Source organism: Sus scrofa, chromosome 1, assembly GCF_000003025.6.
Source record: "Sus scrofa isolate TJ Tabasco breed Duroc chromosome 1, Sscrofa11.1, whole genome shotgun sequence".
In the NCBI taxonomy this organism is placed as follows: Eukaryota; Metazoa; Chordata; class Mammalia; order Artiodactyla; family Suidae; genus Sus; species Sus scrofa.
In genome coordinates, this window is record NC_010443.5 from 106,149,421 (window position 1) to 106,167,806 (window position 18,386).

Here is an 18,386-nt window from a genome sequence, read left to right on the forward strand (position 1 = left end):
ACAACTTTTTAAACTCTAATTTTATTATATTGAGAGCTGACCATACATAGATTTTCTTTCCTTCTTTTTTTTTTTTTTTTTTTTTTTTTTTGTCTTTTTTTTTTTGCTATTTCTTGGGCTGCTCCTGTGGCATATGGAGGTTCCCAGGCTAGGGGTCTAATCGGAGCTGTAGCCGCCGGCCTGCGCCAGAGCCACAGCAACACAGGATCCGAGCCGAGTCTGCGACCTACACCACAGCTCATGGCAACGCCGGATCGTTAACCCACTGAGCTAGGGCGGGGACCGAACCCACAACCTCATGGTTCCTAGTTGGATTCATTAACCACTGCGCCACGACGGGAACTCCCGATTTTTTTTTATTTCTAACCTAACAAATACTGAAGTAGCACTTATCTTGTGAATGACTCTGTTGTAAGCACTTTACAGATATTATCTCCTTAGTGCTCTTAACCCTTTAAAGTAGGTACTTTTATTATCCTTTTGTTACAGATGAGAAATCTGAGACAAAGAGGCTTGTCCAGGGTCACACAGTAGTAATTGGTAGAGCCGGAATTCAAAAAGGGTCAGTCTGCGTGTAGAGTCCAAGATTTCATAATGCCTATTGCAATGCCTTTTTCAGTTTTGGGGCTGAATTCTTTGAAACTCAATATATCATTCCATAAATTCATTTAGATCAATGGTATGGGATGGACTGAAATATCAGCATGCTAATATTGAAGAATGAAGGACTAATTATGATATTTATCTTCAACAGTGTAAATGAAAGTGTTCATAAGTATTTCTTAAACTAGTGTAAAGCATACATTGTAGACATAAAATTTTTACTTGCTATTTACTAGCCATTTAATTTACTATATTAAGATCTGAAATGGAAATTGTTAATGGGTACAAAACAAAAAGGCCTAATTTTTTTTGGAACCACAAATTCAAAGTGTTCTGTATGTGTTTCTTTTGCAATTTATTTAGAACTAGAAAGCTTAATATTTTAAATAGCTCTGGAATTATGAAAATATGAGTGTGTGTGTGTGTGTGTGTGTGTGTGTGTGTATATGTGTATATACACACATATATATACATGTATTTTCTTTTTCTTTTTAAAGGCCACCTAGACCAAGCACCCCAGACCTTTCTAAGGCAAGGGGTTCCCCTCCAACTTCCAGTAATATTGTGCAAGGACAGATTAAACAAGGTAAAGTGAAATCTTATTAAGTAATTGATATGACCTTTCAGCTCTAGAAACTGAGGAGGCATAGCTGATATATAATCATAACATTTTGTTTGTCTCAGATTGTTAAAAGAGAGAAAAGTTGTTATATTCCAGATGTAAATATGGATAATTAAGATGTCAGTTAAAAATAAATCAGATTTACTTAGAAATTGATAAATGAGCATATTTCACATAATTTTATTATAGTGTTTTGGACTAATTTTTATGCATTAGGGGTACCTTAACCTGACAACACTAGTGACTTAATTGTATCTTGTGTCTATAAGTTATACCTATTTTTTAAAACTATATTTAGAAATGTTTAAATTTGTATTTCCCAGCTATAGCTCTTCTTTTGCCATTTGCCAGTAGTTCATGCACTGTAATCCACAAGTGGAAATTCTTTCTTTTTATTTAAATCCTTATATACTGTAACTTTTGTCCATAGGTTCATTTTTTATTAGAGGTAGAAGAAAGGTTGCGTTTTTCTTCCTTCCTCATCTTTTATACTCATTTTAAGACTGACAAGTGAGCTAACCAAAATTGGGGGGCAGGGAGGTCACTTCTGCTTAGAGAGCTTTCCTTCAAGCTAATAGTTATTAAGGCCAATGTTCACAGTGTTAGTAAAAGTGAAGAAGTAAGCAAGAGATGGGATGATGATGTTTCTTCTTGTAAATGGCAAGATTTTAGGTTTTTTTTTTTTCTTTTTTTAGGTTTTAAAGAGTCAGTAAATAGTTCTGCAAGATTTTTAGATGAAGGGTAGACCTCCAGCTTCATATCTACAGTGTTTCCTTTTCCTTGACAAGTACTCTTCTCTCTTAGCTGATTGTTTGGCATCTGCTTTAACATCCTTAAATGGTATGCTTGGCTTTTAGTTTTAGGCCCTTAACTTTCTCATCCTGAAAGTTAAGCCTCCCACCCTCTCTATGCCACTCCTGTCTTTTATTTCCAACCCCACGTGGTCACCCCTCTTACTTCCCAGTCCTCTCATCAAATCTTTATGATCACTTTATAGTGGTTTATATTAAGTTATTGAAAGATTTTGGTTAGATAATTTTTTTATACTTATGTATGTGTGAAATACACCAGAAAAGTGCACGAAACAGAAATGTACAGCTCAATGATTTTTACAAGCTAAACGCCCTTGTAACTATATCCTTGGGCAAGAAATAGAACCTTGCCAGCACTGCAGAAGCCTCCTTCACGTTCCCTCCCAGTCAGTGTACTCTCTTCTTCCGAGGGTAACTGCTATCTTGACTTTTGGGAAATCACTTCTCATTTCTTTATGGTTATGGTAACCTAAGTTTAAATCCCTAAACACTATAGTATAGTTTTGCTTGTGTTTTGAATTTTATACGAATTCAGTCAGCCATGGAATATGTATTTTCTTGTGTTTAGCTACTTTTTTGTAAGACTTATCAGTGTTCCATGTGATTATAACTTGCTCATTTCCATTGTTCATTTTATTGCTATGTATGAGATTCTGATGAATGAATAGACCATAATTTATTCATTCTTTTTCTGTCAATAGACATTTGGATTATTTCCAGTGTTTGGTTTTCATAAGTAATTCAATTCTGCTATAAACATTTTTGTATTTGCATTAGTGTATATTATAAGCTTTGCTGTTGTGCAAGTAACCAGAAGTGGAATTTCTGCATATATTTACCTTCAGCTTTATAGATAGTGTTAACATGTTTTCCTAAGTGTATTAGCTAGGATATGGGTCAGTGAGACCTCTAATACACAGCTGGTAAGATATCCTAGTCAACATGTAATATTTTCCATCTTTTCTAGTTTAGCCATTTTTGTATAGCTAATACATCCAGCATATCAATATTTTAATTTATGATTAATATTTTGTGTCCTTTTTAAGAAGTTATCCTGATGTCCCTACTCTGAGATGAGGATATTCTTCTCTCTTTTCTTTCAAAGCTTTCTAATTTTACTTTTCTCATTTAGATCTACAAGCTGCCTAGACTTTAATTTTGAATATTATGTGAAGCAGCAGTCCTATTTCAATTTTACTCTCATATGATACCAAATTGGTCGAGAGATGCTTCTTTCCCCACTGCTTTGCAGTGCCATCTTTGTCTTAAATAAAATGTCCTTATATAATGTGGTCTGTTTCTGAGCTGTTTGAGCCCATTGATTTGTTTGTGTATCCCTGTGCCTTAATTCCTATAGCTTTATAGTAAGACTTGGTATTTAATAGATCACATCTTCCTACCTGTTCTTCATACAGAATTCTTGGCTGTTTTTGTCTCTGAATTTCAGTATAAACTTTAGAACCATTTTCTTGTTGTCACAAAGATCTACTGCGATTTTTTTTTTTTTTCGTCTTTTTGTCTTTTTAGGGCCGCACCTGTGGCTTATGGAGGTTCCCAGCCTAGGGGTCTAACTGGAGCTACAGCTGCTGGCCTACACCACAGCCACAGCAACACTGGGTCCAAGCTGCATCTGCAACCTACACCGCAGCTTGTGGCAATACCAGATCCCTAACCCACTAAGTGAGGCGAGGGACCGAACTTGCAACCTCATAGTTTCTAGTCGGATTCGTTTCCACTGCACCACGACAGGAACTCCTGATTTTAACTTCAATTTTTGTGGAATTTATAGCTCATTTGGGGGTGAATTATTATCTTAATGGGATTCACTCATTTAATTCATCAACTTGATATATCTCTATATTTACTTAGATCTTATTTAGATATCATAACTCTTGTATGGTTTTCTGGGTAGAGGTCTTATATATCCTCTGTTAGATTTATTCCTAAATATTAGATTTTTAATATATTCTTGAAATTTCTTCATTTTCTGTGCCCCTGATACTGAAATGCAGTTGATTTTTGTATATTGACCTTATATCAAAGAATCTTGCTAAATTCACCTGTTAACAGTAATACTTTTCTGTAGATTCCTTTGATCTTATAGACAATCATATGGGACAGCTTTTTTATTCCTAATATCAAAGGGAAAACTTTTTGGCTTTCCTAACTATGATATTTCCTATATGCTTTTGCAGAAAATTTAAGAAATTTACTATTCCTTTGCTGAATGCTTATCATCGATGTATGTTGTATTTTGTCTTGCTTTTTCCGTATTGAGGTGTTTATATAATTTATTTTTATTCTATTAATGTGATGAATTTAGAACATGAATCAATTTTTGCATTCCGGAATAAAAGCAATCTTGTGATTTATTACCGTCCTATATGTTATTGCATTTGGTTTAATGTTTTTTATTTAGGAAAAGTTTTCTTTCTTCTAATGTCTTTATAAGGTCTTGCATTATTCAGGTTTCAGAAAATGGATTGGAGAATCTTCTTTTTCTGTTTTTAGATAGAATATGTGTAATATTGGCATCATTTATTTCATAAATGTGCAGTAGAATTTGCTGTATTTAGACTTAGAGTTTTCTTTTGGAGAGTTTTAAAAGTCTGAGTTCTGTTTCTCTCATGTTAAATGACTCTTCAGACTTTCTGCTGCTTTTTGTGTCAGTTTCATTATGTAGTATATATTTAGGGTTTTTCCAGTTTTAAGTTTTCAAATTTGTTTGCATTTGAAAAGATAGCATTATCTTATCTTTTTAATTCCTTTAGTATTCATGGTGATGTGCTGGTGTCTCCATTTTTTTTTCCTGATAAAAATCATTTGTATATTTCTTTTTTCTTGATTAATCTTAATAGGACCTTATCAATCTTCTTAATGCTTTTACTGAAGGCAAGGTTCTTTGTTTATCCTTTCTAATGGATATTTTTTCTTTTAATTCAGTGAATTTCATTATATTTATAGCTGTACAATCATCATCACAACCTTAATTTTAGAACATTTCCATCCCAAACCCCCAGTCCATCTCCTACCGCAACCTTCTCCTTTGCTAATCATAAGTTTTTCAAAGTCTGTGAGTCTGTTTCTGTCCTGCAAATAAGCACATTATATCCTTTTTTAGATTCCACATATAAGTGATAACATATGATGTTTGTGTCTCACTGTCTGACTAACTTCACTTAGCATGATAATTTCTAGGTCCATCTATGTTGCTCCAAATGTCATTATTTCATTCTTTTTTTATAGCTGAATAATATTCCATTGTATATATTTAACACACCTTTATCCACTCCTCTGTTGATGGACATTTAGGTTGCTTCCATGTCTTGGCTATTGTATATAGTGGTGCAGTGAACATTGAGTTAAATGTATCTTTTTGAGTTGTAGTTTTCTTTGGATGGATGCCCAGTAGTGGAATTGCTGGATCATAATGGTAATTCTGTTTTTAGTTTTTTTTTTTTTTTTTTTTAGGAATCTCCATGCTGTTTTCCATACAGTTGCACTAATTTACAGTCCTAGCAACAGTTGGAACAGGGTTCTCTTTTCTCCACACCCTCTGCAGCATTTATTGTTTATAGACTTTTTTTTTTTAATAGACTTTTTGATGATGGCCATTCTGGCTTGTGTAAGGTGGCATATTTTTTCTATTTCAAGAAATTCTGCTCTCTCTTTACTTCCCCCACTTCCTTTAGATTCAGTATGCTGTTAGTATTATTTTTTTAAACTTCTTAAGATTGATGGTTACTTACTGATTTTTCAGCCCTTCTTATTTTAGAGTATATTCAAAAAATCATGTCATCTGTAAATAAAGATAATTTCACTTCTTTTCTTCTCTTTTTTCTTTTTACTTCTTTTCAGTTGGTATGCGTTTTATTTTTCTTACCTTATTGCATAGGTGTACACTTACAGAAAGATGTTGAATTGAAGTTAGAACAGACATCCTTGCCTCATTCCCAATTATAGGGATAAAGCATTCAGTCTTTTACTCTTAAGTATGATGTTGGCTATAAATTTTTCTGGATAAGCTGTAAGTTGAGAAAGTGCCCTCTTATTCCTCATTTGTTGAGATTTAAAAATTGTGAATGGATATTAGATTTTGTCAGGTGATTTTTTTCTGTGTCTGTTGAAATTATCAAATGTTTTTCTCCTTTATTGTCTTTTTACTGTTTAAAAAACCTTGCAATCCTTGGGTAGATCGTATTTGGTCATGATGAATTATTCTTTTTATAGATTGTTGGATATAATTTGCTAAAATTTTGTTAAGAGCTTTTGTTGTATGGTCTTGGTGATTTAGGTCTATATTTTCATTTTCGTAATGTATTTGTTCAATATTGGTAACAGGGTAATAATGCTGGTCTCACAGAATGAGTTAAGATGTTATCTGTTTTCTTGTGTTTTCTGGAAGGGTTTGTGTAGAATTGTTACTTTTTTTTTTTTTTTTTTTTACTTATTTTACCTGTTTGGCCAAATTATGTAGGTATGGGGTTTTCCTTATGAGAAGATTTTTAACTACGCATTTAAATACTTTAATAGATATAGAGCTATTTAGGGTTTTTTTTTTTTTAATTTTGTCTTGGGTGGACTTTGCTCGTTTGTGTTATTTATTGGCAAAAAGTTGTTTAATATTCTCATATTTTCTTTTCAATATCACGTCTATAGGACTTGAAATGATATCCTATAATTTCTGTTATTTGTAATTTTTGTTTTTTCTCTTTTTCTCCTGATCAGCATGGCTAGTAACTTAGCAGTTTTATGGATCTTAATAAGCTTTGGTTTCATCAGTTTTTATTTACTGTTTTTCTGTTTTCCATTTCATTTTCTCTGCTTTGGTTGTTATTATTTCATTTCTTTTGCTTTAAATTTGCTTTTATTTTTTAGGTTTTTTTTTTTTTTTTTTTTTTTAAGGTAGAACCTGAGGTCATTGATTTCAAAATTTTCTTCTTTTTATTCTAATAGAGGCAGTCAGCACTGCAAATATACCCCTAAGTACAGCTTTACCCCTAAGGCATCCCACATAGTTTGTTATGTTGTCCTTTTAATCATTCTTTTGACTTTTTCTTTCATCCATGGGTAATTTATTGTTGTGATAAATGTGCAAACATTGGGAACTTTCCAAGGATCTTTCTGCTATTGATTCTTAATTTATGGTCAGATAGCATATTTTGTATGTTTGAATCATTTGAATATTGAGACTTAAACATGGCCCTAAATATGGTCTTTCATGGTCAATATATTGTGTGCACCTCAGATGACTGTATCCTGCTGCTCTTGGGTGGAGTGTTTCATAAATGTCAGGTCAGGTTGCTTGAGAGCATTCAAGTTTAGCATATACTGACTGATTTTTCTGCCCACTTGGTTCTATTGTTTAGATACGGGTATTGAAATCTGTGGTTATGGATTTGTTTATTCTTACTGAATTTCTGTAAGTTTTTGCTTGATTTATTTTATTAGGTGCATAAGCCTTTAGAATTGTTTTCTTATTTTTTATTTTTTTGTCAGTATAAAATAGCCTCTTTTCCTTGATAATATACTTTGCTTTGAAATCTACTTTGTTTATAATAATATAGCCATTTCAGCATTTTTGGTTACTATTAGTACAGCATATCTTTACCCATCCTTTTATTTTTCCCCTATTTGGGTCTTTATATTTAAAATACATTTTATTTTATTTTATTTTATTTTCCCACTGTACAGCAAGGGGATCAAGTTATCCTTACATAAAATACATTTCTTATAGGCAAGCTGACCTGCTTTTTAACTGGGGCAGTTAAACCATTTATATTCAGTTTGATTGTTAATACATTAGATTTGAGTCAGTCATTCTGCTATTTATTTTTCTCCTTGTCCCATGTATTCATTGTTTCTTCTTTTCCTTTTTTTATTCTCTTTCAGAATAATAGAGTATTTTTTATGATTCCATTTTATCTTCTTTATTAGCTTATTAGGTAGTTACTATTTTATTATTTTACTGGTTTATTTTAGAGTTTCTAGTCTAACCCTATAACTTATCACAGTGTATCTAGAAGTGATATTATAGCATTTGACATTTAATATAAAATCCTTATGATATTTTACTTGGATTTTTCACTTCTAGCCCTTACATTATTTTTGTCATGAGTGGATTTTTCACTTCTAGCCCTTACGTTATTTTTGTCGTGAGTTTCTCTTTTAAATATGTTACAAAATCTCAGAAATCATTGTTGTTATTTGTGTTTAATAGTTGTATTTTAAAGAGGCTTTAGTAATAAGAAAAAAACATACATTTTATCTATAGAGTTACCATTTTTAGTGATGTTTATTCTGTTGTGTAGATCTAGTATTCTATCTGGTATAATTTTCCTTCTGCCTAACATTGCACTCACTTTAACATTTCTTGTAGTGGGGATCTGCTATTCTTTCAGCATTTGTATGTCTGAAAACATATTTATTTGCCTCTGATTTTTAATTTTTTTTTTCAGCATATCATTCTAGATTGACCGTTTTAATCTTTTGGTACTTTAAAAATGTTACTGTATTGTCTCCTTGCTTGTATTGTTTCAAACAAGAATTCTGATATCATCCTTATCTTTCTCTGTTCAAAAGATTTTTTTTTAATTAATTCTTGCTGCTTAATATTTTCTCTTTATCACTGATTTTGAAAAATTTGATTATTATGAAGTTCCTTGGTGTGGTTTTCATGTTTTTATGGTTGGAATTATTCAGACTTCTTAGTTTTATATGTTTCACTTATTTAAAAAGTTTTCAATCATTATTATTCAAATATTCTTTCTATCCTCCCCATCTCAGCTCTCTTTAGGGGATTCAAGTTACAGGTACATTAGGCCACTTGAACTTGCTTCACTGATACTCTTTTTTATTTTTTTTGATTCATTTTTATCTGTTTTGATTAGGTAATTTCTTTTCCGTGTCTTCAAGTTCTCCATCTGTTCTTGGCAATGACTAACCTGTTATTAATCTCATCCAATATGTATTTCATTGTGGCTTGTGTCTAAAATTTTGATTGGGGTCTTTTTTTTTTTTTTTTTGTCCATACTTGTGGCATGCAGAAATTCCTAAGCCAGGGATCCAGCCTGTACCACACCAGTGATCTTAACCACAGCAGTGACAATTCCAGATACTTAACCCACTGAGCCATCAGGGAACTCCCTGGGGTCTTTTTTGTATTCTCCTTGCCTCTAACTTAAAAATATATAGGTTACAGTTATGTTAAGTGTTTTAGCATCCTTAGTTGATAGTTCTGACATCTTTGTCAATTCTAGGTTGATTTTAATTTTTTTTTTCTCATTATAGACTGTGCTTTCCTGACTCTTTGCATGCCTGGAAATCTTTGATTAGATGGCAGATATTTGAATTTTACCAGATATTTGAAGCTTCTTGAGCTTCAGTTACTTGGAAACAGTTTGATCTTTTTCTGATCTTGCTTTTATTACTTGTTAGGTAGATTTGGAGTAGTGCTCCATCAAAAGCCTGTCATTTCCCATCACTGAGGCAGGACCTTCCTGAGTACTCTGTTGAATACCTCCATGAGCTATAGATTTTTAATGAATTTTCATTATCTGTACTGAGAGCTACATAGTAAAATTCTTTAGGATGGCATTACAAAACCCACTTATTATCTGAATGTTGAAATGTAAAGTTTCTTTCTCTTTTACTTCCTTTTTACAGCTACACTAGCGGCATATAGAAGTTCCCAGGCTAGGGGTCGCATTGGAGCTGCAGCTGCTGGACTACGCCGCAGCCACAGCAACAAGGGAACCAAGCCACATCTGTGACCCTACACTACAGCTTGCAGCAAAGTTGGATCCATAACCTACTGAAGAAGGCCAGGGATCGAATCTGCATCCTTATGGATCAGTTCTTAAACCCACTGAGCCACAATGAGAACTCCTGAAATGTAATGATTCTTTAATAAATATTTATTAGGCATTTTTTTCCTCCAAACAAATTTGTTTGAGATGAAGAGAGATTAGTCTGGTGTATGCACTCTTGAATAGTTTATTTGCTTCTAGTAGATAACACACAAACATAAATAACCAATGCAGGGTAGGAATTGGTAAGAGATACAGATAACACACTCTGTTTTCTGACTGCTCTTCAGCAGAGTATTATATATTCTCATCTTTCTACTCTGACTTCTTCTACATTGGTTTTCTTTTAAACATTTTCCTCTTTCCTTATATTTTATTGTCCTTAATCCCACTGTAGCACACATTGACTCACAATTTACTTTTCATGTTGCATTGCAAACATGAATATGCTTGTTTTCGATAAACTGCCACCTGTATGTTGGCTAATACATGTTCAGCTTCAAAATAATCTATATGGAGTAAAGACTTTAGCTGGAGATTGAATCTTTTATAGGCATTTGGGCCTGAGAGTAAAGATGATATAGTTTTGCTAACATAACTTCTTGAAAACAAGATCAGGGTATTTCATGGGCTTGTTAATTCACTGTTTTCCAATAGTTAATATTTATTGGCAGTCATGTACTTTTTGATAGAGATAGAATTTAATTATTAGATATTAGGGAGTTCATGTTGTGGCTCAGTGGGTAACAAACCCAACTGGTATCCATGAGGATGCAGGTTCGATCCTTGGCCTCACTCAATGGGTTAAGTATCCAGCATTGATGTGAGCTATAGTGTAGTGTATGGCTCAGATCCTGCTTTGCTGTGGCTGTGGTATAGGCCAGCAGCGCAGCTCCGGTTTGACCCCTGGCCTGGGAATTTCCATATGCTGTGAGTGAGGCCCTTAAAAAAAAAAAAAAAAAAAAGATATTTGATTGTGCGGTTTATAAAACATCTTCCTTGAGAAAGGGACAAACAACCCTGAATCTGACCATGGTGTTAACCTTTTCTATATTCTGACATGTTGTGCTTCTCTATATCAATTCAGCAGCCTCATGGCAAAAGTCTGTGTCTTTAGAGCTTATCTCGAGTGTGACCATATCTTTATGTTTGTAGCAGCATCTTTATTCAGGGTTAGGTGTGGAGGCAAATCTAGGCAACTTAAAGATTTAAAGCTTTGTTATGTTATTTGCAATTTTATTTTTCAGAAGTGGATTCAATTTAGGGTGTTTAAACCTAAAAGTAAGAGGTAGTCATTGTTAAATTATCTCAGGAATCATTTAGGTAAATTAACCAATAGTTACTTATCCTTTTCCAGGATCTGTAGCAAAAAACTCAGAGTATATATCAGGCCAATGGATGGACCTGAGAGCTCCTTAAAATTTTGTGTTTGAACTTAGGTGCCTTTTTAAAAAATATTGCAGCAGCTATAATTTAATTGCAAAAGCTCAAACTTTGGTCTGCTTTGGAAGCTCAGAGAGCAGGGACTTTTTTTTCTTTTGTTCACTGATTTATCACAAGTGCTTGGAATAGTGACTGGTACATAGGAGGAACTTGGTAAATATTTGTTGAATGAATGAATCTATAGATGCCTACTGTTTATGCTTCTAGAGTCAATGTGTCAATAACTAGGAACTAAGGCTCAAAGGGCTGACAGAAGAGATACCTGCCTTCCAGGAGCTTATGTCTAGTGGAGGAGATCCAGAAGAGTGCAGTTTATGATTTTAGTTGGCTACTTATTTGCTTTTCCTACCAGATTCCTAGTACTTTGGAGCATCTTTGTCTAATTTTTATGAGTTTTTATATATTTAGCCCAGTACCTGGCATGGAGTAGGCCCTTATTATGTTAATCAAATGGAAGAAAATTTATATAGTCTTCCTATGTCTAATTCAAGTTAGTATTTATGTTATCCTTTTCTTTTCTTTTCTTTTCCTTTCTTTTTTCTTTTTTTTGGCTGCACCCACGGAACTTGGAAGTTCCTGGGCCAGGGATTAAATCCCAGCCTCAGGTACAGCCTATGCCGTAGCTGTGGCAGCGCTGGGTCCTCAGCCCACTGCCCTTGGCTGGGGATTGAACCCGCACTGCCACAGAGACAGTGCTAGATCCTTAACCCACTGCGCCACTGCAGAAATTTCTAATTTTATCTTTCACTATAATGAACTCTTTCCACACGGTTTTAGTCTTGCTTATTTATTTGTTTTGGACATTAGTAATGAAGGAGACCTTTTACTGGGTCTCCTCCTGAAGGATTTTTTACTGAAGGATTTTTTTTTTTTTTTAAGACTCTTTGGCTGGAGTTATAGGCCAACATAAAACTATCTGAACTTACTCTAATTTTGATGTAATCCAATGGTAATCTAGAGGCTTAGTGGTGTGACTGTATTACACATTATAGTGACACATTATTGACACCTTTATATTTTGCCTTGATGTACATCTGTCTGTCAGAGTATCGTCTGGGGCGGTATATTCGTTCTGCTTTATGGCAGGTCCTTATCCTTTCTTCCACCTGAAACTTTGTATTACTTTACTGCCTGTAGCTCTTTGTGCCCTTCTTTTACAGTGTTTTTAGGGTATCCTTTTTCCTTATGTTTGATTAATGATTTATCGTAATGCTTCACGTGGATTTAAAAGATGACTAGAATGCCTGTCTACTTAAGATGAAAATGTGGACATAAAAGAAGTTTATAAAAAGGCAAATGTTTCTCTAAGATCTGTATATTAGATGGCATACCCCATGTGGAAGACTTTTTTGTATTAGGTAGATGATTGACTCTAAGTTTCCTAACTTCTCATTGTTTTTCAGCTTTTCTCATTCTCTATCCTCCCCCTCTCAAAGCTTCACAGTTATCATATAACACTTCAAAGTGATCCATTGTTGAATAATTTTACTTATTTATTTATTTTCAGTATTTAGTTTTGAAAAACCTACTTTTTTAGACATTGCGTTAGGTTTTCTGTAGTGTCTATGTTTTCTTTCTTTTTTCCTTCTGAAAAATATGTTGAGGGGGCCATTCGTGTTCATCTACTGGGAGGATAATGAGCTTTAGACCAATATGTAGAGAGCACTTGCTACCAGAGTATGTTGGTTTTCTTTCCTATTTGTATTTTTAATATTCACAATGGCAGCTGGGAAAAATGGAGTTTAAAATCAGATTTCAAATGAAGACTGAAACCGTGGACATTGTCAAGTACTTATATACGTGCTATTTCAATGGAACCCAGAGCATATGTTTGTACACTTGTTATCTTCATCCATCTTTTCATGTGTGAGTAAGCAGTTGTGAAGAGGCTCTTAGCTGGAACATTACTTAAAGAACTTTCCCATGTAAAATAAGAGAACTTGGGTCAGTTCTGTCACTGTTTCGAAGCTGTGCAAAGACTGTTTTCCCTTGTGTTTTGCTCATCCTTAATAAGAGGAGCAAATTGGTAGTTGACCTGACAGCTCTTCTGTTTTAAGAAATTAAATGCTTGCTTATGTTTTGTGGTGTAAATCTCCAATGTTCAGTGCTGCACATAACTTACTCAGATTTATTATATGTCATTAAATCTTGAGCTTTTTATTATGGTATTGGTATTTTTCCTTCTAATTTCTATTGCTGATTTTTCTTTTTTTTTGTCTTTTGTCTATTGTCTTTTTTTTTGTTGTTGTTGTTGTTATTGTTGCTATTTCTTGGGCCGCTCCCGCGGCATATGGAGGTTCCCAGGCTAGGGGTTGAATCGGAGCTGTAGCCACCGGCCTACGCCAGGGCCACAGCAACTCGGGATCCAAGCCGCGTCTGCAACCTACACCACAGCTTACGGCAACGCCAGATCTTTAACCCACTGAGCAAGGGCAGGGATCGAACCCGCAACCTCATGGTTCCTAGTCGGATTCGTTAACCACTGCGCCACGACGGGAACTCCCCTGATTTTTCTATATGTGGACAGTTTTAAAAGATCTAGCAGAGTTTAATTTCAATATTCTCAATGAATTATGAAAATAGGTCTAGATTCTGCAGTTTCAGTTATGAGGTAGTTTGAATAAAGGATTTTTTGATGGTGATGCAGAGATTTTTAAAGCATAGTAAATATGATTCCTTGATTCTATTACAGTCTTTTTCTTTAATTTTTAGTGCCCACTGAATTTATTGAAAGAAAGTGTTAAATGGCTTTTTCTACATACAGTATCATTTAAATAGGACTCCAAAAATATAGTACTCAGAGAATCTGTTTATTTCTCTCATTAAAAATAAAGTTACATATATTGAACATTAGTCTATTAAGACACACTCTTATTCTAGCAGTTTTTTTCTAGTAGCATTTCTAGTTTCCATTAGATTTGTGATTTAGGGAAAACATTGGAGTTTAATCCCACTCCATATTTCACCTAGCTATGGTAATAATCACTTAGTCCTAAACTTTTGTTTATTTGTATTGAATTTTCTCACCTTCCATTCTAGTGTCCTTTCAGAATTAATAATAAAATCAGATGAAGATCACACAGGCTTTTCAAGGCTAGTAATCGCTTCTCCTTTATTTAAAGTGAAATTATGGAAAAGCCCCAACTGTTGGAAACCAGTAGAGGAACTTTTGCCACAATTTAGATAGCATGAACGCTAAAACCTGAAAATTTACTCCTTGCCACCATGGCTTACGAGCTTTTTGCATGAGGAAGTGAATGTTTTATAGGCCATAATAACTGATTTTGTAATTAAAAGTGATAAAAAATTATTCAGTGAAATATATAGAAATATTGGGGATTTATTTGTGAAATTAGAAAAGAGTCCTTAGATCTTATGAAATATATAGTTGAGAGTCATTCATAACGTTATAAAATGCTTATGATTGTATAAGGAACAAAAAAGTGGTCTATTACAGTAAAAAAGAAATTAAAATTTCCCAGATTTAACTTTCAGGTTTGCAAGATGTGCTTTTCAGGGTTTACGGAATAGGATTTTCTATTTTTTATTCCTACTCATACACTTCTTTTAGTTTTCCTGTTTACCTCACACGTGCCTGATTGACATTATGATGCATTCGTGTGGAAATTATGAAAAGTTGTTTTCATGCAGCTGTCCTGTAGTTACAAAAGAACTTCACTGCATGAAAAGCAAACATATCATTCAGCAGACAATGCTTAATCTGTTCAGGAGCCCAAACCTATTGCTGTTCAATGACAGAAGAAAGAAGAGGGATTAATTTGAAGATGCTTGTGCATGACATATGGTAATTTCTCCATAGGAAGGAAGTGTCAAATGGTGACCTCTAAATCTTAACATTGACCTCTAGTTGTAGAATGTGTGTGCCATACGCTCCTTTTGCCTTTTCATATGATAATTTAAGATGAACATTTTCCTGGTAACATAACTTTTGGGGGGGAGATTGTTGCATCTATTCTATAAGGATTATAACATTCCCAGTAATCATTTTAGACTATAAAACATTTGTATCATCAAAATATTTTTGAACTCTGAAGAATGGAGCTATATTTAGGAATCTTCCAACAAGAGTTAAGTATTAAGTATATTTAACTTAAAGTTTGTTGTATTTTACAAGTTGGTATATTTTAAATTGAGTTTTTATTAAAAGGAGTAGAAAATTGAAATGATCTCAGTGAATATTGTTTTGAAATGTTAAAACATGATTTAGACGTAATTTTAGGAAATTATTAGAAAAAAAGTTAATCGATAGTCTGAAGATGAATATAAACTTTTCATTATCTGACACATTTTAAAAATGGAATTCTGTTTTTGCATATTCTTAATATCTTTGTTGTCATTTTTTCATTTTAACCTTCGTTATTTTAGAACTATTTTTTGTATTAGTTGATGCATCAATTCAGATTTTGGTTTTAAGAGGAATTTGACCTATGCTGGGATTGTTGTTCAATAAAATATGTCATTTCACTGCTGTAATCTTTACCAATCATGCCCTTCTGATTAAAACATCATTTTTCAGTTCTACATTTACTATATTTTGCCAGCTTTGTTTTTCATTCTTCACTAATACTGAGCTTTTTTTCAGAAACCACTGTATCTCAATTCTCTCCCCTTTATTTCTTCTATTTTCCTCTGCAAGTTGCTGCACCTGTCGTTTCCGCTCGGTCTGATGCTGATCACTCTGGCTCTGACCCTGCTTCTACTCCTGCTTTACATACCTGTTTCTTAGTAAATGAAGGTATTCTCTCTCAACTTTCTAACAACTTCCTTTCAGTCTATGCTTTATTCTGGTACGACATGTTCTTTTTATCTAATTTGTACATTCATCTGCTTCGTTATGTATGGGATCCAAAAGTTTTCCCTTTTATAACTTGATGTGCTAATGTCAATGATAAGGGTTGATTATGAAAATATAATGTTTTTCCTGGCTGGTATAAACCTTGTTTCCAGTAGTCTAGAATGCTATTAAAAAAGCGCAAAGATGCTAATCTTTGATAGGAAGTAGATATTAAAAAGGGGATTGGTTTTCATGATGATGTTTGCCATGTCATCTGTGGTGTTAGGGCTAAATAATTTATTTTTCATGTACCATTGCTCTGTGACAGACACACTGTGTTCTCTGTACACAATATATGCCCTGGTTATAGGGGAAAGTATTTTTGGAGCTCTGAAAATGTGAATGAAATCTACAAATCTTTATTCCTCAAGATCCATCTAGGATTATTTATATTAACTGGAAGCTCGATGGAACTTCTGAGCTCTGCATTATATTCACTCCTTTTATTGTGGGCTCAATCTTCACCAGTTTGTGTAACACAAAAAGAGGGAAATTTACAAAGTCTCATATGTAACCCAGGATGATATGACTCTTCACTAAAAGCAATATACCAGTCTATTCAAATGGAAAGAATGATGCAGTATGCATAAAGTACAGAGCTTGTGTTCTAAGTAATCTTCCTTTGGAAAGAAAACATGAGAACATAAGAAGTATAACTCACTTTTTGTTTGGTTTCCTTGTCATAGACCTATAATAAGATTTGTATGTTAAGATTGGGTTTTAACAAATATAATTAGGGTCTTACGTGGTAAGCTGTTGTGAAAGGTAGTAATTTATTCATTCAAAAATTAGGTATTGACTTTGGACCATGGTGAGAATCATCTTCACATTCAAATTTAGCTCATAAATGCACTTCATACATTTGTGAGACATTAAAACACTTTAAGAAGTTACTAGATAGTAATTTGTCTATATATATTTGTGTGTGTATATATGTATATATATGTTCCTCTGTTGAAAATAAATTATAATCTAAAATGTGTTTGCTTTTCACCGTAATTAATGCAATTATATATTCTCAGTTGATGAGAATTTCCTTACTGAAAGAATGAATTTTTACATAGGTGGCTTCTCATACTCTCTTACTCACTCACTCTTATTAACAATCCCAATAGTCATTTTGAGTTTTATGGTAGAGTTTTTGTTGTTGTTTTAGAATACTACAGCTTAGATTATTTCAAAACACTGATTTGCTAAAATTCTGTGGTCACAGATAATTCACCTTTTAACAGACACCTTTAAAATGAGATTAAAATGACTATTTGAGAATGTCTGGGTATTGTTACTTTGATACTAGTACTTTTAAATATTGCAGTGGTTTACACTTTTTTTTTTTTGGTTTACACTGTTTGTTGTCTTTATATAATTAAGTTCCATATTGTGGGTTAGAATTTTGGAAAAAATAACTTTTATTCTCATAGATTAGAGTTAATGATACTTAAAATTTTATGAATTTTAGATTAAGTTCTTAGTTTGTGGAATGTAGGAATTCACTTTTTCCTCTCAAAATTGGTGTTAGTTTACTTATTTTAGTTACAGTTGTAACTATACTTCTGATTCCTTTTATAAGAAAAGGGATCAGTAAGTACCTTAATTAAAGACCCTCTGAAGAGAAGGGGAGATGCCTCTCTTGACTGATATGATGGCCAGATAGCCAGACCTTAAGTGACATGAACCTATCTTTGGCTATCTGTGTGCATGCCCTCTTAACTGACAGAAGGTTCAAGTCTATAGCTCTAGTGTGTGTTTATTTTCAAGCTTTCCTAACCCTGAATAAGTATCTTATTTTAGAGGGACTATTTAGAATGTATTTTTTTCTTACGGAATTAGTATATACTTTATGTGGAAATTTGTTTTTATTTAAGAATTTGAGAGTTCTTATAAGCCCCAATTAAATTATTTGGAGATGAAATGCATTTGATATGTCTTTGTACAAAATATCTAACAATAAATTAAAATAATTTATAGCATAATTTTGTAGGTCTGCCCTTTTTGTTTGTTTTTGGTATGCTTACATATAGAAAAGTGTATGAATTAAGGAATGCCAAAGTGTTTAAAAGTTTTTTAATATATTACCTTATGACAGGATGGAGTCAGTTGGCTGCTATGCATTGTGTTATGCTGCCTGATCTACTGGGATTGGACAAATTTAGGCCTCCACTTCTGGAGATGCTGGCTCGGAGATGGCAGGATCGATGCTTGGAGGTAATATCAAGGTGAAATGGATAGAAAAACAAAAACAT

The 18,386-nt window shown here is 33.4% G+C and overlaps 1 protein-coding gene across 10 annotated transcripts in view; it reads left to right on the top strand.

Annotated features, from left to right (window-relative positions):
• WDR7 (WD repeat domain 7) overlaps positions 1–18,386 on the top strand; it is a 375,679-nt gene that overhangs the window by 113,409 nt on the left and 243,884 nt on the right. For 7 of the 10 annotated variants that reach the window (XM_021093595.1, XM_021093602.1, XM_021093599.1 and 4 more), the window contains 3 exons: positions 1,101–1,189; positions 15,946–16,044; positions 18,230–18,348. In XM_021093595.1, coding sequence (XP_020949254.1) covers positions 1,101–1,189; positions 15,946–16,044; positions 18,230–18,348 — 307 coding nt within the window. The remainder of the gene's footprint in view (positions 1–1,100; positions 1,190–15,945; positions 16,045–18,229; positions 18,349–18,386) is intronic. The other 3 variants (XM_021093608.1, XM_021093613.1, XM_021093616.1) reach the window with 1 other exon arrangement.